We start from the raw sequence: 24,865 nt of genomic DNA, 5'->3' as shown, positions 1-24,865 counted from the left end.
TCTGCTTCAAGGAATTCGGGATCCTTGGAGAAACAGCCAGTTTTAGGATGGAGGCAGGGAAGATACAAGATAAGCCTGCAGTGCTTTGTAGCCAGAAAGAAGGACTCTGTCAAAGAAGGATGGGGATGTGTCCAAAGGACAGAAGTGTCACCTTGAAGGCTCTCTCTCTGGGCAGATTGGAGACAGTGAGTTTCAAAATAAATGATAGTGGTGGCTTGTAGCCCACTGAATAAAACGGAAATCTGGGAATTCATGCTGCAGTCAACAGTTTAATGGGGATAGATGTTTGCAGTCACAGAGTACCTCCCCCCAAAATACTTACTAAAGAGAAAAAAAAGCAGTAATCTTACAGTGAAGAAGCCTGGCAGACGCCACCTCATCAAAGGATTAAAGTTAAAATAACCAGTAGTGGGGCAAATCAGAGTTTGTGTGCCACCTGATAGGGTGCAGTGGTGAGAGCATAGTGTCACTTCTGTCATATTCCTGCCAAAGACAGGTGACCTGAGTCTCATCAGTAGAGCCAGCTGGCAAAGCTAAATTAGGGGCATTGGATAGCAAGACTGGCTTGTGACCTTCACAGGGGTCAAGGACATGAAGGATGCGGAAAGCCTGAAGACTTGCAGACAGAGGGAGCCTAGACACGTGACAAGTCAAGGCTTGGGTCTGGACCGATCCCTTTGCTGTAAAGGAGGTTTTTAGGACAGTGGACAAAACTGAGGTCTGGGGATTAGACAGTAGTAATATATAATGTAATTTTCAGATTTTGATGATTTTATTGTGGTTATATAGGAAACTTTCCTTGTTCATAGGAAACGTGATTTCGGTAACCTAATTCTCAAATAGTTCAGGGAAAGAAGAGCTCATAAATGATTTATCTGTCTGTGATTTACTGGGTAGAAATGTGTTAATCATTGTTTCCACTCCTTACCTAATGGTCATAATTCTCCCACCCATTACTCTTGCATAACCTACGCAGCCAGTTCCCAATTGTAAATCAATATACCTATCTCTTTGCTCCCACTAAACAAAATAAAATAAAAATCCCAAACTGAACAAAATAAAAATAATTGTTGATTGACTGCATTATAGAGCAATGAACTTCAACATCAGTGATGCAGGTACTTCATTTGCTTTTATCTATTGTCATTTACTCATTCCATTCTTCTCCGAGTTTTCCAAACCTTAACCAATCTCTGCGGTTCCTTGTGTTCAGACTCTACTCTTACTCTGACTGCCTACCCTCCTAATTCATGGGAAAATAGACACCCTCAAGCTTCCTTTCCTTCTTCCCACCACAACCTCCAATATATCTGCAAGTCCAACTGTTTGTAAAACTAGATGATCCTCATTTGTAACACTGCTAATCTCTATTTCTATGGCTGCCCGTGGGACTTTGCACCCTGAATGTTCCTCTCTTTTATTCTGTCCACTGTTCCTTTTCTCTCTGTAGATATTCACATCCGAGTAGAGGTACGTGTGGCGTAGCTGTGACCTGAGATCAGGCCTGTCTAATCCTGAAGGCCACTGCAGTGGGCCCACTTGTAATCTTCCTAGTCGCTTAATCCAGTGGTCTTGTTTCAGTTCTCATCTTACTAAATACTCTTGTCTTCCATCCTTTATGAAATTTTTCTTTTGCTTCAAGGTACAAGTCTTTCCTGACTTTCCCGCCTCTGAGGTCGGTTTTCCCCTTGCTTTGCTGACTTTTCCACTGTCTTTGCCCTTATTGTCCTGCCACTGGGGCATCTGTCCCCAGCGTGCTTCTTTCCGTATTCTCTGTATTCTTTTTAATCAGCTCATTACCACCAGGCCTCAGGCTTCAGCTGCCATGGAACATTGTTAACTCAGACCTGCTTCCCCCGCCCACTGGGGAGCTTCTAGATAGCACTGTCTAAAGCCGTAGCCACCGACTGCCCTCAGCCCTTGAGAGGTGGCTTGGCCAAGTTGAGATTCATTGATGGTATAAAATACACTGGGTTTTGAAGATTCACTGTGAGAAAAAAGAATGTACAGTATCTCTGATGATTTTTTACTAAATGTTGAAATGATAATATTTTAGATACACAATGAATTAAGTTTAATATGTTAAGATTAATTTTATATGTTTTTAACTTTTAGTGTGGCTTCTAGAAAATTTTTAGTAACACACATGGCCTGTATTCCATTTCTTTGGGACAGCACAGCTCTAAATGCTTTTCAAAGGCCTTAATCAGTTCAGTTCAGTTCAGTCGCTCAGTCGTGCCGACTCTTTGCGACCCGGTGGACTGCAGCACGCCAGGCCTCCCTGTCTTTAATGCTACATGTTTAAAACCAGAATTACTATTTCCTACCGCCGCACTTGTTCCTCTTTTGCTGAAGTTTGAAAACTTCATTTTTTTGGTTAATGAAACTCTAGCTAGGTGCCAAGTACTCTGCTAAGCACTTAAACATACATTATTTCACTTAATCATCATGTGTTCATTTAACCATCACGACAACCTTATGAGACATCTTTTATCTCCATTTCACATGTGAGGGTTCCTGATTCCTCCCTCTTCACCCCCCGTTTGATGCATCACCAGACCTTTCTCCCCTTGACTTCTGACACCTTTCCATTTTACACCCAGAATCCTCTTCCTAAAAGACATGCCTGGCCGTGGTTCTGGTCTGCTCAAAAGCTCTCCATGGCTCCCCATCGCATGGAAGTAAGATCCAAACGCCTTTGCATGGCAGGTAGCCCTCTTCGTCATGTGCTTTGTTCTGCCAAAATGGGAGTTCATTTTCCTGGGTTTCATTTTCTTCTTCTCTAAGGACTCTGCTGACATGAAGTTTTACAATATCGGAAGAAATTCTGATACTAACACAGTAATCTCTTACTAGGTTTAATCTTGTTCAGCGAACAGCGCAAGCTTGCACAGCTCTGGCCTTTAATCTTCATAGGAAGTCTGAATTCCTTGTGGCATTAGCTGATTATTCTATTAAATGTTTCGATACAGGTAAGAAGTCCTATTTATTTTTTGAAGCAGAGTGACATGTAGGTGGAAATACTGCAGGGAGTTGGCCAGTCTGTACAGTCTGAGGGGAGGGAGCAGACCCCACAAGACAGCTCTCACTTCAGACACTGGCAACAAATTTTGGGATCCCAAGGCCATCCTCACATCAGATCAACAGGCTGCAAATTCAGGGTTCCCCACAGCTACCCCCAGGTTTTAGAATTCAGTAGAATGACTCACAGAATTCACTATGCTTATGATTATAGTTTTTAAAAAATAACTTTATAGCAAAAGTATACAAATTAAAACCAGCCAAAGGAAGAGAGGCATAGGGTGGATTCTGGGAGGCTCCCAAAAGAGATGCTTCCATCATCCCCAAGGACACATTACCCTCCCAGCATCCACATGTGGCCATCTGCACCGAGTACTGCCACACCAGGAAATTGACCCAAGCTCTTGAGTTTTTATTGGGACTCCATTACATCAGCGTTTGGTTGCCAACTTGGTTGAACTCCGTTTCCAGCCTCCTTCTCTCTGGAGGTTGGGCAAATAGTATGAGACCCAAAGCCTCAGCCTTCTAATCACTCACGTGGTTGGTCGTTATGGTGTGGCCAGCCCCCACTCTGAGGTTCTCTGTGTAGCACAAACCATCTGTTTTGTCCAGGGACCTACCACAGATAACAGAGACACTCCCACCACTGGGGAAATTCCAAGGGTGTAGAGGTTGCTGGACAAAGGCCATGCATACCTCTCTTTGTAGGCCAAATTCCTTACTGCATATGTACAAGGATAAAAACTTTTTAAATTTTACATGTGTATTGATATTTTTTGCCACATTACACTTTTTAATAGAGAACTAAAGAGTTCTATAAACTGAACTTATTATTAAGAAAAAAATCTCAACTGTGTTGTTTTTTCTTGTTATTAATGTATCAGATACAACATTTAGAAAGATTGTAAACAATAAGAATAGTAATAATAGTGCTGGCTAACACTTATATAGCGTTTACTCCTTGCCAGGTACTGGTCTATGATTTTATACATATTATTAATTTTAATCATCATAGTAACCCACAGAGATGGTTACTATTCTTATGCCCAGTTTTCAGATGAGGAAACTGAGGCACAGAAATAGATTAACCAGGTTTCCACAGCTTGGTAAGCAGCAGAGCCAGGATTTCTAATCTGGGAGTCTTGCTGCAGGCCCCTGCTCCCAGTCACTGCCACCCTCTCACAGCACCTGCAGGAAGGAAAGGCAGTCGTGCCCAGAGACAGTCAGTGCTTTTATATCAGGGGCCCACCTGTCTAATCTGTTTTCTTTGCATATACTTTTTTTATAAAATATATGATCATCCTATCTATATCATTTGATAGAATCACTTCCTTCCCTTGTGAAAAATTTATGTGTTTAAGATCAATACTCAATAATTCTACTCTAGAAATGTTTGCAATACAAGTTACTACTATTGTTTGGCCTCACCTGCAGGCTTGTGGGCTCTTAGTTTCCCAACCAAGAAATTGAACCGGTGCCCCCTGAAGTGGAAGCACAGAATCCTAGCTTCTGGGCCACCAGGGAATTCCTTATACCATGACTATTAATGTTTATTACCTTTTAATGACTATTACCTTTTGGTGGATTTGAAACTGTTTTCAGTTTTTGGTATTACACACACTGCTGATACAGAAGTTCTGATACACTAAGTCTTTAAACTCATCTGTGACTGCTTTCCTTGGATTCCATCAGCCCCTTCTCCTCTCATCTTAGTTGTATCTTTTATACCCTCTCCTGTTTTATGGAAACCCTCGTAACAAAGCCCTTTCCTTAGTGTCGTCTCCACCTCCCCAGCCACCTCCCTCTCTCCACTGCCGGATCCTGTGTCTTCCCCGCTCCATGCGTGGGTTCTGACCCTTGCCTCTTCCCCTGCAACCCCCACTCCATGCCTCTGAGACTTCTATCTCCAGGGTCTTTAGTAACCTCTGATCATATAAATCCTCTTCATACTTTTCATTTTGTTTCTCCATAGCTTCTAACACTTTAGCTCCTTTCAGGAGTCTTGGTTTTCTACTGTTAACCTCTCTTGGGTCTACTTTTCTGACTCTTTTCTGGGTTCTTTTGTGATTCCTAGACTTTTGGATGGGGCTTCCCTGATGGCTCAGACTGTAAGGAATTCTGCGTGGAAGGCAGAAGACCCACGTTCAATCCCTGGGTTGAGAAGTTCCCCCGGAGAAGGAAATGGCAACCCACTCCAGTTGGGTATTTGACCCAATTAAAAAGAAAAAGTAGAGGAACCCACATAGGTTGTCAACTTTTAATTTTGCTAATTGACATTGGAAAAAACAATGTAACTTCATGAAATGGAGTTTGTTTTTTTTTTAACAAACTTAGAAGGATATAATAGATTTAAAGGTAGTATTTTAAATTCAGTTTTGTGGAAAACTCATCATGTTATGCTTATTTTTCTTTTCTCACTGAAGGCCAGTGAAAAATTGCCCATTAAGTGATGCCAGACTTCAGACTGGTGTTTGGAAGCCAGTCCTCCCTTCCCAAGCGTTTATCTGTTCCTCTGTCTTCAGTTTGACCTACTTTATATCTTAATGTTTCCCAGATTTACATCTGGCTTTCTGGGCCCCAGGTTCATCTTTCTGGAGGAACAAACCAAATCTGACCATAAAACTGTAACATGCCTGTCATAGGAAACTTGGAAACACAGAAAAATGTAAAGAGAAAATAAAAATCACTACAATTTTACTACCCACTGATAATTATCTTGGAGGATTTTTGATGTTCTCTTGAACGTGACACGACAGAAGGCTGGGCTTTCTCTTGACATAGTTGTGTGTGTCTTTTTTCTCTGCCTGTGTGTCACACATGCAGACACACACACACACAGTCAGTTTTTAGAAATCAAATCTGTTATCTCTTCTCACACTAAGTCTGATCCCCCTCGTGTATTTATGTCACATAGTAGAGTCACCTCCTGTTTACGTAACTGAACTGGAGCCGCTGGATCCACTGAATCACTGAGTCCTTTGATTTTTTTCCTTTGTAGCTCTTGAGTTTGTTCCTTTCCCCATTGCCACACGCTTAGTAGAGACCCTCTTCATCTCCTGCCTGGATTATCACAGCAACAGATTAACTAGTCATTTTGTAATCTCTTCCTCCTCTCCAGTACATTCACTATGTCTTCAAAGTGCTCTTTCTGAAACAGCCCAGATACGGTATTCTTACATATAAGACTATTTCAAGAGAAAGCCCAGGCTTCTGTCATGTCACATTCAAGACTGTTCTTAAACCCCCTTTCAGCCTCATCTCCTCCTGCCTCCCTGATAATCCACGTGACTACCATGTCCCCTGGTGCATTTCATCAGCCAGTCACAGGCTTCTGTTCTTTTCAGATGTTAATGGAGTTGAAGGGACCTCATGTGATCCCTGGCCATCTGTTGAATCTGTTCTTGGATGAAATACCAGGTTTGACCTGTATGACTGTTTGCCTTTTTCCCTCAGTCACCAAGGAGCTGGTTAGCTGGATGAGAGGGCATGAATCATCGGTGTTTTCGATCTCTGTGCACGGATCAGGGAGATACGCCATTACCACCTCCTCTGATACAGCACAGCTCTGGGACTTGGATACCTTCCAGAGGAAAAGAAAGCTGAATATTCTCCAGTCTGTTGGAATACAGAAGGTCAGCGGACAGAGCGCGTCTTGGTCTGTGGTGCTTCTCAGGCTAGTTTGTGGATCAGCCGGATACGGATGTTATAAGTAATGTTTCATTTTGCCTCAGTTATGTCAGCAACAAGCAAAACTGTTTTATTATTTATAGTATGTAACTTCAACTTTAGTTAGGTGATAGTTTTTACTTAGCTGATTGATTTTGTTTTATTTCTTAACCCAATTATGAAAACGTCTAAATGTATAGAAGATTTGTAAGAATTTCACAGTGAGCACATGTGCATCCACCACCTAGGTCCCCCTGTACCATACCGTACTTCGTTGCTGTTTAGTTGCTAAGCTGTGTCCAACTCTTTGTGACTGTATGGACTGTAGCCTGCCAGGCTCCCCTGTCCATGGGATTCTCCAGGCAAGAATACTGGAGTGGGTTGCCATTTCCTTCTTAAGGGGATCTTCCTGTGTCTGGGGATCTAACCTGTGTCTCCTGCATTGAAGGTGAATTCTTTACTGGTAAGCCACCTAGGAAGCGCATATCATACTTACATATTAGTAAACTATATTATGAATCTATCCATCTGTCTGTCCCTTTGTTTATTAACTCACTTTTTTTTTTTTAAAGTAAATTGCGGACATCAGTATACTTGCTCATCAGTGCTTCAGCCTGCATTTAAATTGGGTTCAGTACTTGTTGATGTAAACTTTGTTTTTAATGTATGTCTTAAGCATTCATTTGTTAAATTCTGATAAATGCATATACGTTTATAATGTGCAAACCTATTGTTACCACTGGAGAAGGCAATGGCACCCCACTCCAGTACTCTTGCCTGGAAAATCCCATGGATGGAGGAACCTGGTGGGCTGCAGTCCATGCGGTCGCTAAGAGTCGGACACACCCCGCCCCCTCGCGGGAAACGGGGGCGGGGGGGCGCCGGGGGCCTCCCACTTATTCTACACCTCTCATGTCTCTTCACCGTGCCAGACTAGAGTCAAGCTCAACAGGGTCTTCTTTCCCCGCTGATTCTGCCAAGCCCGTTCCCTTGGCTGTGGTTTCGCTGGATAGTAGGTAGGGACAGTGGGAATCTCGTTCATCCATTCATGCGCGTCACTAATTAGATGAGGAGGCATTTGGCTACCTTAAGAGAGTCATAGTTACTCCCGCCGTTTACCCGCGCTTCATTGAATTTCTTCACTTTGACATTCAGAGCAATAGGCAGAAATCACATCGCGTCAACACCCGCTGCGGGCCTTCGCGATGCTTTGTTTTAATTAAACAGTCGGATTCCCCTCGTCCGCACCAGTTCTAAGTCGGCTGCTAGGCGCCGGCCGAGGCGAGGCGCCGCGCCGCGCCTGGCCGACCGATGGCACCCCACTCCAGTACTCTTGCCTGGAAAATCCCATGGACGGAGGAGCCTGGCGGGCTGCAGTCCATGCGGTCGCTAAGAGTCGGACACGACTGAGCGACTTCACTTTCACTTTAAACTTTCATGCTTTAGAGAAGGAAATGGCAACCCACTCCAGTGTTCTTGCCTGGAGAATCCCAGGGACCGGGGAGCCTGGTGGGCTGTCGTCTATGGGGTCGCACAGAGTCAGACACGACTGAAGTGACTTAGCATAGCATAACATTGTTACCACCATCCCAGAAAGTTCCAGCATATCCCTTCCCAGGTAAGCACTCCTCTGATGTTCTTCTACCGTGGGTTAGTTTTATCTGTTCTAAAATTTCACAGAAGTAGAGCTTTTCAGTAATGGTTTGTGTAAAGCCTTTTTTCATTCAGCATCATGTTTTTGAGATTCATCCTTGCTGTTTTATGCATCAGTAGTTTTTACCTTTCTATTGCTCATCAGTATTCCATTGTACACTTGTATCACTTTTTAAAAATCCACTTCTTTTGTTTTTAAGGTTTGTTTTTGCTTGCTATTTGATTAGCTAAATGCTGTTTTCAGGATTGCATCTCCCATTTAATTAATTTGCTTCAGGTTATATTATACATGCAGTATTGCTTTTAATTTCTTGGTTATTAGCATGAACAACTAGCAGTTCATGTCATTTTGTAGTCTCCACAAAAATCCCAGGGTTCTTAATCATTTAAAAAAGATATAAGTTACAGCCAGCTTACTCATCAGCTATTTTGGTCAAATGCCTTGGTAGGTTTTTTCTTCAGTTGCTTTAATACTTAAGTTATTTTAAAGTCTAAGAAAGAGAACACTGAGAGTTGAAGCCACAATGGAAACAGTCATGAAACAATGACACAAAAACCATCTATTATTTTTACCATGAAACTAGAATAGTATACACTAAAGAGCCGCCAGGTTTAACCTTGGCTTGGTGGTTCAGACATTTTAGTTTAAAAAAATAGGATTCCAAATCTTAGTGATAAAATAAAATTAAATGTAGTAAATGTAAATACAGTATGCAATATACATATAAGTATATTCTTCTAAAATAATAGAATATCATAGTCTATCTTTAGGTTACCAGCAAGCTTTTCCTCAAAAGACTAGATAGTAAACATCTTTGGCTTTGCTGGCAAAGAGCAAAATTGAGGATATGTGTGTACTTACATAACCACCTGAAATGACATAATTTTAAAACATAAAACTCATTCTCTTGGGCCATACAAGAACTGGAGATGAGTCAGATCGTTGTCACTCCTGGCTTATTCTGCTGAAAACAGGAAGTAATTGTAAACTAAACTTAAAGCAAAACTTTAGTTCTTATCAAGTTTTTATTAAACTTATATTTTTACTGCAGTTTTTTACTTTTAAATTTTATTGAGGTATATTTGATTTACAATGTCGTGTCACTTTCAGATGTACAGTAAAATCAATTAGTTATACATATGTCCACCCTTTAGATTCTTTTTGTTAAAAAAAGTTTATTTATTCATCTGCTTCAGGTCTTAGTTGAGGTACACAGAATCTTCGTTGCGGCACATGGACTCTAGTTTGTGGCACGTGGGCTCAGAGGTTGTGCATGGGCTCAGTAATTGTGCATGGGCTTAGTTTCCCTGAGGTATGAGGGGTTTTCGTTCCTTGACTGGGGGTTGAACCTTCATCCCCTGTGTTGCAAGGCAGACTCTTAACCACTGGAACACCACAGAAATCCCTTTTTAGATTCTCTTCCCATATAAGCCATTACAGAGTATTGAACAGAATTCCCTGTGCTCTGCAGTAGATTCTTTTTAGATATCTGTTTTACCTACAGTAATGTATAGATGTCAGTCTCAGTCTCTCAGTTTATCCTTCCCCCTTTTATCCCCTGGTAACCATAGCTATAAAGAAAGCTGAGTGCCGAAGAAGTGATGCTTTTGAACTGTGGTGTTGGAGAAGACTCTTGAGAGTCCCTCGGACTGCAAGGAGATCCAACCAGAAAGGAGATCAGTCCTGAGTGTTCATTGGAAGGACTGATGCTGAAGCCGAAACTCCAGTACTTTGGCCACCTGATTCGAAGAACTGACTCATTTGAAAAGACCCTGATGCTGGGAAAGATTGAAGGCAGGAGAAGGGGACAACAGAGGATGAGATGGTTGGGTGGCATCATGGGTTCAATGAGTTCGAGTAAACTCTGGGAGTTGGTGATGGATGGGGAAGACTGGCGTGCTGCAGTCCATGGGGTCTCAAAGAGTCAGACACAACTGAGCGACTGAACCATAAGTTTGTTTTCTACATCTGTGACTCTGCTTCTGTTTTATAACTAAGTTCATTTGTACCATTTTTTTTAGATTCCACATTTAAGTGATATTTGTGTTTCTGTGTCTGACTTCACTCAGTATGACAATCCTTAGGTCCATCCATTTGCTGTAGTGCCATTGTTTTGTTCTTTTTTATGGCTGAGTCTGCTTTTGTATTTTAAATACAAATTTTGTCATTTTTTTTTTTCCCATTGATGACACATGGTAACACATGATGATATGGGTTTCATTTATGATTGCTCTTTTAATCTAAAATGGTCTCCCACCTTTTCTCTTTTATTTCCCTAACATTAATTCTTTTTTTTTTTTAAAGACACCAGGCCAGTTAGTTGTGTTGGAAAATGCCACACATTCTGGATTTGTGTTACTGTCTCCTCATTGCATCATTTAACTTGTTTTCTCACCTGATACCTTGTACGTTCAGTTCAGTCACTCAGTTGTGTCTGACCCTCTGCGACCCTATGGACTGCAGGACACCAGGCTTCACTGTCCATCACCAACTCCTCCTGGAGCTTGTTCAAGCTCATGTCCATCAAGTTGGTGATGCCATCCAACCATCTCATCCTCTGTCGTCCCCTTCTTCTCCCGCCTTCAATCTTTCTCAGCATCAGGGTCTTTTCCAGTGAGTCAGTTCTTCACATCAGGTGACCAGAGTATTGGAGTTTCAGCTTCAGCATCAGTCCTTCCAATGAATATTCAGGACTGATTTCTTTTAGGATTGACTGGTTTGATCTCCTTGCAGTCCGAGGGACTCTCGAGAGTCTTCTCCAACACCAAGATTCAAAAGCATCAATTGTTTGGTGCTTAGATTTCTTTATGGTCCAACTCTCACATCCATAGATGACTACTGGAAAAACCATAGCTTTGACTAACGAACCTTTGTTGCAAAGTAGCAGCTGATGCTACTGATTTCTTGGAAACTTGAATTTAAGTCTAAAGTCTTGAGTAGATTCACATGAATCATTTTTGACAAGCTATTCACCTTGTGTGTAAGATGGAAATAATAATCGTGCTTACCTCAGGGTTGGTTTCAGGATTGAAAATGATAATCTGTGCAAAGCGCTTAGCACGAAGCTTGTGCATAATAAGTGCTTAGTTAGCTGCAGCTGCTGCTGTTTCTATATTGCTGTTATTTTTGTTATCTGTTATCCAGCTTTATAAGATTATTTCAGTGCAATTAGGTATCTTCTAAAAAGCTATAAGGTAACTGTATTCTTTTTCTTTTGAACTATATTAAGTAGATGCATAATCCCTTATTAGCAACTCAAAAACCCAGATGTTTTTTAATAACTCATTTGGTGGCAGAATCTGATTGGAATTCATCTGGCAGCAAAATCTGAACTAAGTTGACCTGAGGCTGAAATATTAATATATTTGAGTATGGGGTGTCGCTCCAAGTCACTGAGAGTTCTACATAATGTTAGAGAATATGCATTGTATTGGGCTTCCCTGGTGGCTCAGATGGTAAAGAATCTGCTCGCAATGTGGAAGACCCAGGTTTGATCCCTTTCTCAGATCATAAGTAGTTCTGAATTCTGGAACACATCTTCCCTAAAGGTTTCGGATTAGAAACTATCAGTCAATAGTTTGAGTTTGACTTCAAAATGTTTTTAAAGAATTAACTGCTCCATCTGCTTTCCACTGATTTTTGTACCTAGCCGTACTGGTAATTGATAGTAATAGATAGCAATACCACAGGTGGCTCAGTGGTAAAGAATCCACCTGCAGTGCAGGAGACGCAAGGAGACTTGGGTTCAATCCCTGGGTCAGGAACATCCCCTGGAGGAAGAAATGGCAGTCCACTCCAGTATTCTTGGCTGGAAAATCTCTTGGACAGAGGAGCCTGGCAGGCTACAGTCCATTGGGTTGCAAAGAGTCCAACACAACTTAACAACTAAACAACAGCAGTAATAGATACCAATTGTTGAGTCCTTATTATGTACTTAACACTTTGTTTTGTTATTTTTAAGCTTAAATAATCCTGAAAGGTAGATACAATTATCCACATTTTATAATTGGGGAAACTGCACTTCAGGAATATTAAGTAACTTGCCCAGTGTCACATAGCTTATGAAAGAGGTGCAGTTCTGAGTTGAAGCTTGGTTTACTCTGAAGTGGCTCCATTATGCTCTCAGGTGAACCAATTACATTTCTTTGAATTAGAAAATTTTAATTCTTTTGTTGATACTAGGAGGTAGGACATTTAGCTCTGTTAGCTAGAGATTTTGGAATAAATCCTAAGATTTCTGATTACTGTGGTTCAGTATGTATCAGACAAGGTTTTGTGATGATGGCATCAGAGAACACTTAATAGTGTGTCACTAAGCTTAGTCTGGTCATAACAAACACCCTCTTCCAACAACACAAGCGAAGACTCTATACATGGACATCACCAGATGGTCAACACCGAAATCAGATTGATTATATTCTTTGCAGCCAAAGATGGAGAAGCTCTATACAGTCAACAAAAACAAGACCAGGAGATGACTGTGGCTCGGACCATGAACTCCTTATTGCCAAATTCAGACTTAAATTGAAGAAAGTAGGGAAAACCAGTAGACCATTCAGGTATGACCTAAATCAAATCCCTTATGATTATACAGTGGAAGTGAGAAATAGATTTAAGGGCCTAGATCTGATAGAGTGCCTGATGAACTATGGAATGAGGTTCGTGACATTGTACAGGAGACAGGGATCAAGACCATTCCCATAAAAAAGAAATGCAAAAAAGCAAAATGGCTGTCTGGGGAGGCCTTACAAATAGCTGTGAAAAGAAGAGAAGCAAAAAGCAAAGGAGAAAAGGAAAGATATAAGCATCTGAATGCAGAGTTCCAAAGAATAGCAAGAAGAGATAAGACAGCCTTCTTCAGTGATCAATGCAAAGAAATAAAGGAAAACAACAGCATGGGAAAGACTAGGGATCTCTTCAAGAAAATCAGAGATACCAAAGGAACATTTCATGCAAAGATGGGCTCGATAAAGGACAGAAATGGTATGGACCTAACAGAAGCAGAAGATATTAAGAAGAGATGGCAAGAATACACAGAAGAACTGTACAAAAAAGATCTTCACGACCCAGATAATCACAATGGTGTGATCACTGACCTAGAGCCAGACATCCTGGAATGTGAAGTCAAGTGGGCTTAGAAAGCATCACTACGAACAAAGCTAGTGGAGGTGATGGAATTCCAGTTGAGCTATTCCAAATCCTGGAAGATGATGCTGTGAAAGTGCTGCACTCAATATGCCAGCAAATTTGGAAAACTCAGCAGTGGCCACAGGACTGGAAAAGGTCAGTTTTCATTCCAATCCCAAAGAAAGGCAATGCCAAAGAATGCTCAAACTACCGCACAATTGCACTCATCTCACACGCTAGTAAAGTAATGCTCAAAATTCTCCAAGCCAGGCTTCAGCAATATGTGAACCGTGAACTTCCTAATGTTCAAGCTGGTTTTAGAAAAGGCAGAGGAACCAGAGATCAAATTGCCAACATCCACTGGATCATGGAAAAAGCAAGAGAGTTTCAGAAAAACATCTATTTCTGCTTTATTGACTATGCCAAAGCCTTTGACTGTGTGGATCACAATAAACTGTGGAAAATTCTGCAAGAGATGGGAATACCAGACCACCTGATCTGCCTCTTGAGAAATTTGTATGCAGGTCAGGAAGTAACAGTGAGAACTGGACATGGAACAACAGACTGGTTCCAGATAGGAAAAGGAGTTCGTCAAGGCTGTACATTGTCACCCTGTTTATTTAACTTCTATGCAGAGTACATCATGAGAAATGCTGGACTGGAAGAAACACAAGCTGGAATCAAAATTGCCGGGAGAAATATCAGTAACCTCAGATATGCAGATGACACCACCCTTATGGCAGAAAGTGAAGAGGAACTCAAAAGCCTCTTGATGAAAGTGAAAGTGGAGAGTGAAAAAGTTGGCTTAAAGCTCAACATTCAGAAAAGGAAGATCATGGCATCTGGTCCCACCACTTCATGGGAAATAGATGGGGAAACAGTGGAAACAGTGTCAGACTTTATTTTTCTGGGCTCCAAAATCACTACAGATGGTGACTGCAGCCACGAAATTAAAAGACGCTTACTCCTTGGAAGGAAAGTTATGACCAACCTAGATAGCATATTCAAAAGCAGAGACATTACTTTGCCAACAAATGTTCGTCTAGTCAAGGCTATGGTTTTTTCTGTGGTCATGTATGGATGTGAGAGTTGGACTGTGAAGAAGCCGAGGAATTGATGCTTTTGAACTGTGATGTTGGAGAAGACTCTTGAGAGTCCCTTGGACTGCAAGGAGATCCAACCAGTCCATTCTAAAGGAGATCAGCCCTGGGATTTCTTTGGAAGGAATGATGCTAAAGCTGAAACTCCAGTACTTTGGCCACCTCATGTGAAGAGTTGACTCATTGGAAAAGACCCTGATGCTGGGAGGGATTGGGGGCAGGAGGAGAAGGGGACGACAGAGGATGAGATAGCTGGATGGCATCACTGACTCGATGGACGTGAGTCTGGGTGAACTCCAGGAGTTGGTGATGGACAGGGAGGCCTTGCGTGCTGCGATTCATGGGGTCGCAAAGAGTCGGACGTGACTGAGCGACTGATCTGATGCTTAGTCTGTATATACATGGGCATTCAGTAAATTTTTGCTGAGTTGTACATTTCACTGTTAACTTTCTCTAACTACTATCCTGAACTCTTTCAACTTTGAAAAGAATTCACATACCTCTCAAAAGTGAATTGGGAAGCCTAGGATTTTCATATTTTGTAAGGAAAAGGTGCAGCCAGCCTTCATAAAGTATATTTTGTTAGTGCTCTTGAAGTTTTTTCTAAGCATTTTTTGTTTGTCAGGAGATGACACTATCTAAATAATGACATGATTCATTAGGAACAATCGTATAATCATTAAAATCTGGCAATTAAAATTACAAATCTAGTAATGAATAATCATGTAGGCAATAATCTATCACAGCTATTCCTCAAAATAGCAGCTGATGCTCATTAACTTTTAAGCTTTTGCTTCTCTCAGTAGGAATAAACTTTATTACTTTTCTAGAAAAATACTGCTAATTATAATAAAAAATTGAAGACACTTTTTTTGACATCGGATTGGAAACTGTTTTAATGCATTCATTATAGATTGCATTCATTTAATGCATTCATTACAGAAAGAACTTTCTTACAGAAAGTTCTTTCTGTAAGACCTTCATATTACAAATCTTCTTAATAAAATGGAACTGTTGGCAAAAGACCTACCAGATTGTCTTTGATAAAGGGAGCCCAGGACAAAAGTGAGGAGAAGCTGGATCAGGCAAGGGCCTGGGCATCTGATGTAGTTGAGCTAGCATCTTTTAGAGTCTTACAGCTGTGGTCCTTAGTAGATTGTTCTAATTAACCGGTATGGTCCATAGTACATTTTGTATGCATGTATGTATGTTTTTTAGCATTATTATCAAAAAAGAGATAATGTATTATATATGTAAATATATATATTTACAATTCTCTAAAATTTTTATAGTAATGTTTTTAACTGTTAGAATCATTGCATGACTATATGTATACAATAGCTGGATGACAATAATACAAATTAGTTGCAAGGCTGCCATATTTCATGTGGATGCTTTATTGACCCATTGTTTTTGTAACACTGGGGAAAGCCATGGTAGATGCCGTGTTGATCCTTCTCTTTCTCAGGACATCTCTCTCACTACTGTGATGATGGTCACGTCTAGATTCTGAATACTTAGAGACACTCTAGACCAGTGTTAGAGATGCTGAACACTTCATCCCCAAGGAATGTATTAATAGCACTCCCTCTGACACCAGTAAAATTGTGAAGATGTCAGAATGAAAGGTAACAAATCCTTAAAGGTGCTCTGCCTCCTCTATGAGTCCCTGCCCCTCTCTTTCCACACAAAAACAGTCATATGTTTTAAAAATAATAAAAATAAATAAAAATAATAAAGCTTGTAAAGACGCAGTAGTAGACACAAGAAGACGTGTTCAGATATAAAGTGTTAGAGTCAGTTCTAATGCGGGTAAGAAGGCTGATCTGTGTGGAACCAAAGAACAAATACCTAGAACTCGACATAAACTGTTAAAGGTGAAGATGCGTATACTATACAACCTAGTAAGAAAAAGATTTGTTCATTCATTTATTCACAAAAAACTGTTGTGCACCTTTACTAAGTTCTAGTCATCGTGCTTGCCACTGACCACACAAGAATAAGCAAGACAGACAGGACTTCTGCCCGCTCAGAACCAACCGAGTATCTTCAGCTGTGAAGGGTGTTGCGTCTCTTGCTCAGTTTTGTCCGCAGTGTTTGGGGTTCCATGCATCGGGTCTTAGGGTAGATTTCCTGTGGGCAGACGAGTGTATAAAGAAATTATAATTCTTCTGTGGTTCAGAGGAATAAAATAGAAGACCAAAGCTGTATTGAGGGGAAAATAAAGGGAAAAAAGAATAAATAGCTAGAGCTGTAACTGTTAGCTGTTTGCAGGAATTTATTTTGAGGGGATAGCTAGGAATGCTTGTCCTTAGGGTATTGAATTTTTTTCATGTTCTTTGCTTCCTTTTCTACCTCCCTCTGTGTGTTTTACACAGATGGCACACAAAGGTCTATTTGAGGCCATTGAAACCTATGAGAAAATATTGGTCAATTTTAATAAAAATGTTACATGATTGAAGTAAGCATTGCTGACTGCTTATGTAATAGAGAAATAGAAATTATGAGAATAAAATGACATTTTCAGCTTTTCCACCTTTCAGTCTCAATTGTGCATTAAGTAAATTGCATCTCTAATAAAATATGAGAATCCCTAATAAAATATAAAATCTCTAACATCATGTATTTGTTTTCAAGTTTTTACTTTTGCAAAAATGCTTAGCAAACATTTATACATATTTATCTTAAAGCATTTTGCTGTTTTTTCCCTCAAAGAATTAACCCTTAGAAGCAGATTGATTATTCAGAAGAAATATAAGACTTGAGATATATACAGTATCTTTAGTCAGTTTTTACTACCAGCAGGAGTGTATCACAGTTCCTTTTTCTATAGTTTCACCCACATTTAATATTTTTAACACTTGGTTGTTAGTACTTAATACTGTATATTAGTATATAACGTATAAATATACTATGTACATTTTGTGTATATGTATGGTTTGTGTTTTGTATAGTTTGTGCATTATTTTAAAGTAAATTTGATACACATAAAATGGTATCTTATTTCCATTTGAATCTTTTATAAGGTTAAATATTTAAGAATTGTTAGTGTTTTATGAATAAACTTGTCATTTTAGTCACCTGTTTTTTGTTTAAAGGAGTTTACCTTTTCTTTTGGTTTATAATAGTTTATAAAATATCAGTTTTATCCCCTGGAATATATTGTAAATGTATTTTCTCCAGTTTAAGAAAAAATAATTTTAAGAAAGAATTAACTACTTGTAAATTTTAAACTTAAAGAGGGTTAAATGATCCTTATATAAACAATAACTTTTTTTCCTCCCTTTTTAGGTTTTCTTTCTACCATTAAGTAATACCATCCTCAGCTGTTTTAAAGATAATTCCATCTTCGCCTGGGAATGTGATACTCTTGTTTGCAAATATCAATTGCCAGCTCCACCTGAAAGCTCTAATATATTATACAAAGTGTTTGCCGTGACCAGGTAATGTTCACTTTGAGACAGAGGATTTTTAAGAAATTTAACTTCCAGTGAAATTTTATAAATTTTCATTCAGTATTTTATTGTCATACGAGCAAAAGTTTCCTTTAAACTAAGATTTGATCTCAGATATGGTATTAAGATTTTTACTTATTGTACACAAAAATATAAAAAGTATATGGAATCGTAAGGCTGGTATTCTCATTAGCTATAATAAGCATTAACTAATAGCCACTCCTATCTTGTCTATAATTCTGCCTGTGTTTAGTCACGTACAACTCTTTGCAATCCCATAAACTGCCCGCCAGTCTCCTCTGTGGGGTTTTCCTGGTTAGAATACTGGAGTGGATTGCCATTTCCCCCTCCAGGGGATCGTCCCAACCCAGGGATCAAACCTGTGTCTCCTGCACTGGCAGGCAGATTCTTCACCACTGCTAACTATCTGCTACTTGTGTACTATGTCGTCGTAAAGCAAAGCCCAAGTGTATCATTTCGTGCATAAATATTTCCGCATGTATCCCTAAAGGATAGGACCCTTTTTGAAACACAACTGTGGTACTATATTACACCTTTACAAATTCATAATACTATATCTAATTATTATTCATAGTTCACGATTGGTCTAATTAATCATTTTTGTGGTTGGTTGTTCAAGTTAGGAACAAAATAAGGTTCACACATGGCCTTGGTTGATATAACTATCTTTATATTTTCTTTGCAGTTAATTTGTTAAAGAACTGGTCATTTGTCCTGTAGTTTTCTATATTCTAGATTCTGCTTTTTACATCCCTGTGATGCTATTTAATGTGATCTTTTCTCATCTATATTTACTATAAACTGGTTATGTCATATTTCCTGTAAGTTGGAGGCTTGATCTGATCTGGTTTGATTTGGGAGCAAGAAGACATTGTAGGTGGTTGGTGTACTTTCATCTGGAGGGACATAGAACTCTTTCTTATGATGTTAGTGGTCATTGGTGATCATCACCTAAATATCCTGTGTTGCATTGGAGGTTAGCAAAATGGAACTATTCTGTCTTTCCTTCTCATTTATTAACCAGAACCCTCTCGAGAAAGAAGCTTCCTCTCATCAACTCTTTGGTTACTTTCCTGTACAGTTAGTAAAGGAAAAGCAGGATAAAATGCTTGATTTCTTCATCTTAAAAAAAAAACCCTTTTCCCCCCAAATAATGGATTGTTTATTGGCATATTCAGAGGTGGCCATTGAAGGTCTTCTGTCTTTAATCTTTGTAAACTCATGGATTTAAGCATAGTTGACATGGTTTGACTCATTAAAATTATTATCCTTAGTGATGCTCTGGTTCTCTCATCTTTGACCAGTGAGATTATCTTCAGGTTGACTCTGAACCCTCTTGATACAACCCTTTGTCTATGATGTGTGTGTGTTAGTTGCTCAGTCATGTCTGACTCTTTGCAATGCCGTGGACTGGAGCCCGCCAGGCTCCTCTACCCATGGGATTCTCCAGGCAAGAATATTGTAGTGTTGCCATTCCCTTCTCCAGGGGATCTTCCTGACCCAGGGATTGAACCCATGTCTCCTGTGTCTTTGCAGGCAGATTCTTGATCACTGAGCTACCAGGGAAGCCCTTTTACAGGCTACTGCAATATAATAGCTTTCTTACTTTGTGTATTTTTAATCTCATTTCCTAAACTCAGTCTCTGCAAAGCAGCTAGAGTGGCCTTCTTAAATCATTAAATCATTCCCCTGTCCAATTCCTTTGAAAGGCTTTACATTGCTCTTAGGAAAGTCCAACTCCCCGCCATATCCCCTGAGGTCTTTTGTCCTCTGGTCTTGGCTTCCCTCCCTTTTGTCATCTTATTTCCTTCCCCATCTAATTTAAGTGTTCAGCCACACTTGAATATTGCTTCTCATTCTTCCTTATATACTAACCTTATTCCTGTCTCAACATTTTTGTATTGGCCAATCAGCAATACTGACAAGCATGGAATTCTTCCTCCAGGTCACCCTGTGACTGGCCCATTCACATCATTCTTGCAGTAGATCTCCTTCGTTTCCCAGCTCTGTAACATCACCTGTTTAAATTAATAAACATTAAGAATTAATTTCCTCAGGTGCTAGCCACATTTTAGTTCTCGGTAATCACACATGGCTAATCGTGACTATTTTGGTTCTTGCTCTTTGGGTTTTTGCTTATTTATTTTTGGCTGCGTTTGGTCTTCTCTGCTGGGCGCAGGCTTTCTCTAGTTGTGGTGAGTGGGGGCTACTCTCCCTTGCAGTGCGCAAGCTTCTCACTGTGGTGGGTTCTTTTGTTGTGACACGTGGGCCCAGCAGGTGTGGCTCTCAGGCTCTAGAGCGAGGGCTCGGTAGTTGTGGTGCGTGGGCTTAGTGGCCCACAGCACGTGGAATCTTCCGCAATCAGGGATGGAACCTGTGGCCTCTGCATCAGATTCTTATCCACTGTACCACCAGGGAAGTCCAGTAGTGACATTTTTGGACAGCATAGGTGAGAACATTTCCATCATGATACTGGATCAAGTTGGATAGTGCTGCTATAAATAATTAATCCAGTCTTTTTTACCTGTCTGTTCTGCAGGGATGGCCGAATCCTGGCTGCGGGAGGCAAATCAAATCACATTCATTTGTGGTGCTTGGAAGCTAAACAGCTATTTAGAATTATCCAGATGCCCACCAAAGTTCGTGCCATTCGCCATCTCGAATTTCTTCCTGATAGTTTTGATGCTGGTTCTAATCAGGTTAGTAACATAAAGGTTAGTAATGTGGTACTTTTTTTGAAAAATCATACCAATTTCTGCACTGTATGCTCTCATTTAACTTATGGCAGCCTGATTGTTTCAAGGATTTGAAATTGCCAAAAACTTGTTCAGTTCAGTTCAGTCGCTCAGTCGTGTCCGACTCTAACTTGTTAAGAGTCTAAAACTGAAAGAATGGAAAACATCTTAGTTTCTATATGTTAATGATAATTTACCCTTTTCCCTAAAATCTGTATACTTTATGTCTTACTCCGGTTTACAGGGTGATAAAGTGTGGTATTTTTTTTATTTGATCCTTAAAGAATTCTTTGAGCATAGGCAGGAAATGTTTCACAGACTGTGACGTGAAACTAAGTGACTTGTCGACACTGCTGTTACAAGGATTAAAAGTAGGACTAGAACGGAAATTTCCTTGCCTTTTTGTTGTGCTGTGTTTTATCTACCATAACAGGTTGCCTCGAGCCTATGAAACATGTTTTATTTCTATTTAGCCTTAGTTTACAAAGTGCTTCCCTTCCACACACCCATTTTCTTTTTAATAGTTTAATAGTTGGGCAATTGAACCTTAACTTCTTTATTTTAAATTATCTTGGGTCTTGCCATTAACAAATTTTATGTGTGTGTGTGTGTGTGTGTATTTATCATATCTATTTTAAGTTTTCTGAGTAGATAATGCTTTCACATGGTTGAAAACACTAAAAAAAATAGGCATAAAGTGAACTCTTACTTTTCTCTCTCATTTGCCCAGTTACTCACTCTCCAAAACCACTGCTGTTATATAATATATTTTTCCCATTTTGCATTTTTTTCTTTACTTAGTTTACCTTGAAGATTATCCTGTATCAGTACAAAACTTCATTCTTTTTTACAGCTGTATAAATTGTTTTAACCAGTCCTTTATTATTGGGCACTCAACCTGTTTTTAGTTCTCTTCTAGCACAAATAATACTGCACTGCATCACTTTTGCACATGTCACCTCACACATCCTGTCTGCAGGGAAAAATAAAATCCCAGAGTTAAGTAGTGGCACCAGCATTATGTGCATCTGTAGTTTTGATAGACCTTGCCTTCCAGAGAAGTGCCGTCAACTGAATGCGGGGATTCCTTCCATGTGACCAACAGAAAAGCATGCTTTTTAGATTGTCACCTTCAAATTGCCTCCAGCTACCTCCAAACTGTAGGCTTTCACATGACAAGGGATGTCAGTGCTTCACAGAATCACCTGGTGACGCTGCCTGCCAGCCCCTGGCCCCGGGGAGAGAGCCTGTAGAGGAAGCAGCAGAGGAGTTTATTGTTTTATGCATTTAAGCTTTCTTAGTACGTGTTTTTAATTTTTCAAGTTGTATGAGTTACAGCTGTTTTTTCCCCCTTAAATGACTAGCTTCCTTTGGACTTCCCCCCACCCCAACACTGTCCTTTTTTGCAGCTCACAGACTTTCTCCCTCCACAACCCAAATGCTGGTTACAACAGCGAGGTCACAGGTTTGTGTGGGGCAGCAGGACAGCTGTCAGCTCTGCTCAAGCTGAGGATGGAGAAGGGAAAGAAGCCCTCCAGCCTTCCCGCTTCTGCCAGCCAGTGTGGAGTCAAAGTGGAGAACTGTACTCCTCTCTCCTTCCCCTGGAGGGGTTGGTGGAGATAGGCCTGCCTGGGTGGGAAGGGAAGAGGCTCAGGTGGCCCTTCTGTAGTCTCCTAGGATAGGCTCCTTACTGGTTCTGGTTAGGGCCAGGCTTACCTGGACCTGAACTGGGCAAATCTGCGTGAGCCGTGATCAGGGATTTTAAATAAACATCGTGGCTCTCTGCGAGTATGGTCTCCTCTGATTGTCCTCCACCCCACCACTGCATGCCCCCCAAGAGAGAACATATGTAAATACACACATATGTAAGTGTGTTTGACTTTTTAAAATTGAGGTGTAATTGACATAGAACATGTTAGTTTCGGGGCTTCCCTCATAGCTCAGTTGGTAAAGAATCTGCCTACAATGCAGGAAGACCCTGGTTCAATTCCTGGCTTGGGAAGATCCACTGGAGAAGGGATAAGCTACTCCCTCCAATATTCATGGGCTTCCCTTGTGGCTCAGCTGGTAAAGAATCCGCCTGCAATGTAGGAAACCTGGGTTCGATCTCTGGGTCAGGAAGATTCCCCTGGAGAAGGGAAAGGCTACGCACTTGAGTATTCTGGCCTGGAGAATTCCATGGGCTGTATAGTCCACGGGGTCACAAAGAGTCAGACAGGACTGAGCACCTTCACTTTCACTTTCATGTTAGTTTCAGGTGTGTAACATGATGACTTAGTATTTGTATGTATATATTGTAAAATGATCACCATAGTAAGTCAAGTTAACATCTGAGACTTGAAGTTTAAATGTGTTTTAGGAACTCACATGTTGTTTCTCTCTACTCTTAGGTTCTTGGAGTGCTAAGTCAGGATGGTATTATGAGATTTATTAATATACAGACTTGTAAACTTCTCTTTGAAATTGGGAGCCTTGATGATGGAATTAGCTCATCAGTAATTAGCCCACATGGACGGTACATTGCATCAGTTATGGAAAATGGCAGTCTGAACATATACTCAGTTCAGACTTTAACGAAAGAAATAAATAAGGTATGTTATCAAGTAAACTTCCCTTTTTTCTTTTAAGATTTAAATGTTGTATCATCAAAAGTAAAAGCTCTGTTACAATTTTGTAACTTCCTCGCACCATTATCCCTTTTTCTAGATGTGTTTTTTCGCTCTTACTCCCAAAGCCACATCTCCAGACTTGGCTCACCTATGCTCCATTCTTACACTGCTGCCTTTGTCAAAGGCCTCTGTTTGTTGTCCCTGTCCCACTCGAGGTACCCCTCTGATCTGTTTCCTGCAAAAGGTCCACAATCCCAGTCTGTTCATTTTTTTCTCTTTCTTCCCCTATTGCAGTGTAGATACCTTGGAGCACCTATGACTGTGTCTATTCCTCTGTTTCCCGAATTGAGTCAGTACTAAGTCATGAAATCCTTGAATCTGAAATGTCTATACGTGGGCCACCTGTTCGCCATCTCAGCCATCCTTGTATTGGTGCTCACTGACTGCTCTCGAATAATAGTAATCTTGATAAATATACCTAAACTCAGAGCCCTCGGTGCCTGCTCCTCCTCATCAATCATCTTCCACATTCCATTTTTCTAAAATAAGACTTTCATCATCTAAAATAATGCTGTTCTTGTGGCCTCTTTTCCTTTGCCTCTTGCATTAAATCCACTCTTCTGCCTGCCTCTCAGTCTTCTCTGTTCTTGTCTTCTCTACCTAGTGTGTTTCCCTGTGCTTTCTGCTTCTCTTACTGTCCCTTTTAGACACCGTGTGCATTTCTACATCTGTTGTTACCCTGCACATTTCATCTGAAATATACTTCCCACTTCTCTTACAGTAATGTAGAATTTCTCCGGCTTGTTGCATCAAATAACAAAGCAAGTTTTACTTTAGATTGTTTCCTTCTCTTTTCTGGGGTGGGGAGGGGAATATTTTTAAGAAAGAAATTATTTGTTTTTAATTGGAGGATAATTCCTCTACAGTGTTGTGTTGGTTTCTGCCGTATATCAACGTGAATCAGCCGTAGATACACCTGTGTCCCCTCCCTCTTGACCGGCCCTCCCACCTCCCGCCCCGTGCCACCCCTCTAGGACGCCACAGAGCTCAGGGTTGAGCTCCCGGTGTTGGTGTCATAAAGTAAATTCGCACTGGCTGTTTTACATGTGGTATTGCACATGTTTCAGTGCTGTTATCTCAATGTGTCCCACCCTCTCCTTTCCCCGTTGTGTCCACAAGCCTGTTCTCTATGTCTGAGTCTCTGTTGCCCTACAAATGAGTTCATCAGTAAGAAATTCTTATTACAGAGAAAAAGGAAAAGATACAGATAAGCAAATAATTCAATAAGTCTAACCATTCTCAGATGATTTTGAAATGTATGCCTACTAAGTATTTTTTTCTATGTGTGTAAATGTAGACAGTCAACCTTCATATTCACAGATTCTATCTGTGAATCGGTCTGCTGGTGAAATTCAGTTTTCAGTAACTCAGTGTTGTGTCAACTCTGTAAAACATAACTACCGCGGATAATGAGAAT

At 40.4% G+C, this 24,865-nt stretch overlaps 1 protein-coding gene and 1 long non-coding RNA gene across 10 annotated transcripts in view; one reads left to right on the top strand and one right to left on the bottom strand.

The window, feature by feature from the left end:
* TBC1D31 (TBC1 domain family member 31) overlaps nucleotides 1-24,865 on the top strand; it is a 67,089-nt gene that overhangs the window by 6,172 nt on the left and 36,052 nt on the right. For 4 of the 7 annotated variants that reach the window (XM_070802500.1, XM_070802498.1, XM_070802499.1 and 1 more), the window contains 4 exons: nucleotides 6,475-6,653; nucleotides 17,860-18,011; nucleotides 20,584-20,743; nucleotides 23,170-23,370. In XM_070802500.1, coding sequence (XP_070658601.1) covers nucleotides 6,475-6,653; nucleotides 17,860-18,011; nucleotides 20,584-20,743; nucleotides 23,170-23,370 — 692 coding nt within the window. Of the gene's footprint in view, nucleotides 1-2,856; nucleotides 2,973-6,474; nucleotides 6,654-17,859; nucleotides 18,012-20,583; nucleotides 20,744-23,169; nucleotides 23,371-24,865 lie in introns of all 7 variants that reach the window. The other 3 variants (XM_019973888.2, XM_019973889.2, XM_019973890.2) reach the window with 1 other exon arrangement.
* Nucleotides 14,949-24,865, bottom strand: part of LOC109568534 (uncharacterized) — a 53,445-nt gene continuing 43,528 nt past the window's right edge. The window contains exons 3-5 of one of the 3 annotated variants that reach the window (XR_011570560.1): nucleotides 20,794-22,026; nucleotides 19,920-20,062; nucleotides 14,949-16,701 (exon numbers count right to left, since the gene is read on the bottom strand). This is a non-coding gene — a long non-coding RNA (uncharacterized lncRNA). Of the gene's footprint in view, nucleotides 16,702-19,919; nucleotides 20,063-20,739; nucleotides 22,027-24,865 lie in introns of those variants that run through there. The other 2 variants (XR_011570561.1, XR_002182263.2) reach the window with 2 other exon arrangements.

This window comes from Bos indicus, chromosome 14 (assembly GCF_029378745.1).
Source record: "Bos indicus isolate NIAB-ARS_2022 breed Sahiwal x Tharparkar chromosome 14, NIAB-ARS_B.indTharparkar_mat_pri_1.0, whole genome shotgun sequence".
Classification (NCBI taxonomy): Eukaryota; Metazoa; Chordata; class Mammalia; order Artiodactyla; family Bovidae; genus Bos; species Bos indicus.
The sequence above is the reverse complement of the archived record's forward strand: the minus strand, read 5'-3'. Positions and strand labels throughout refer to the sequence as shown.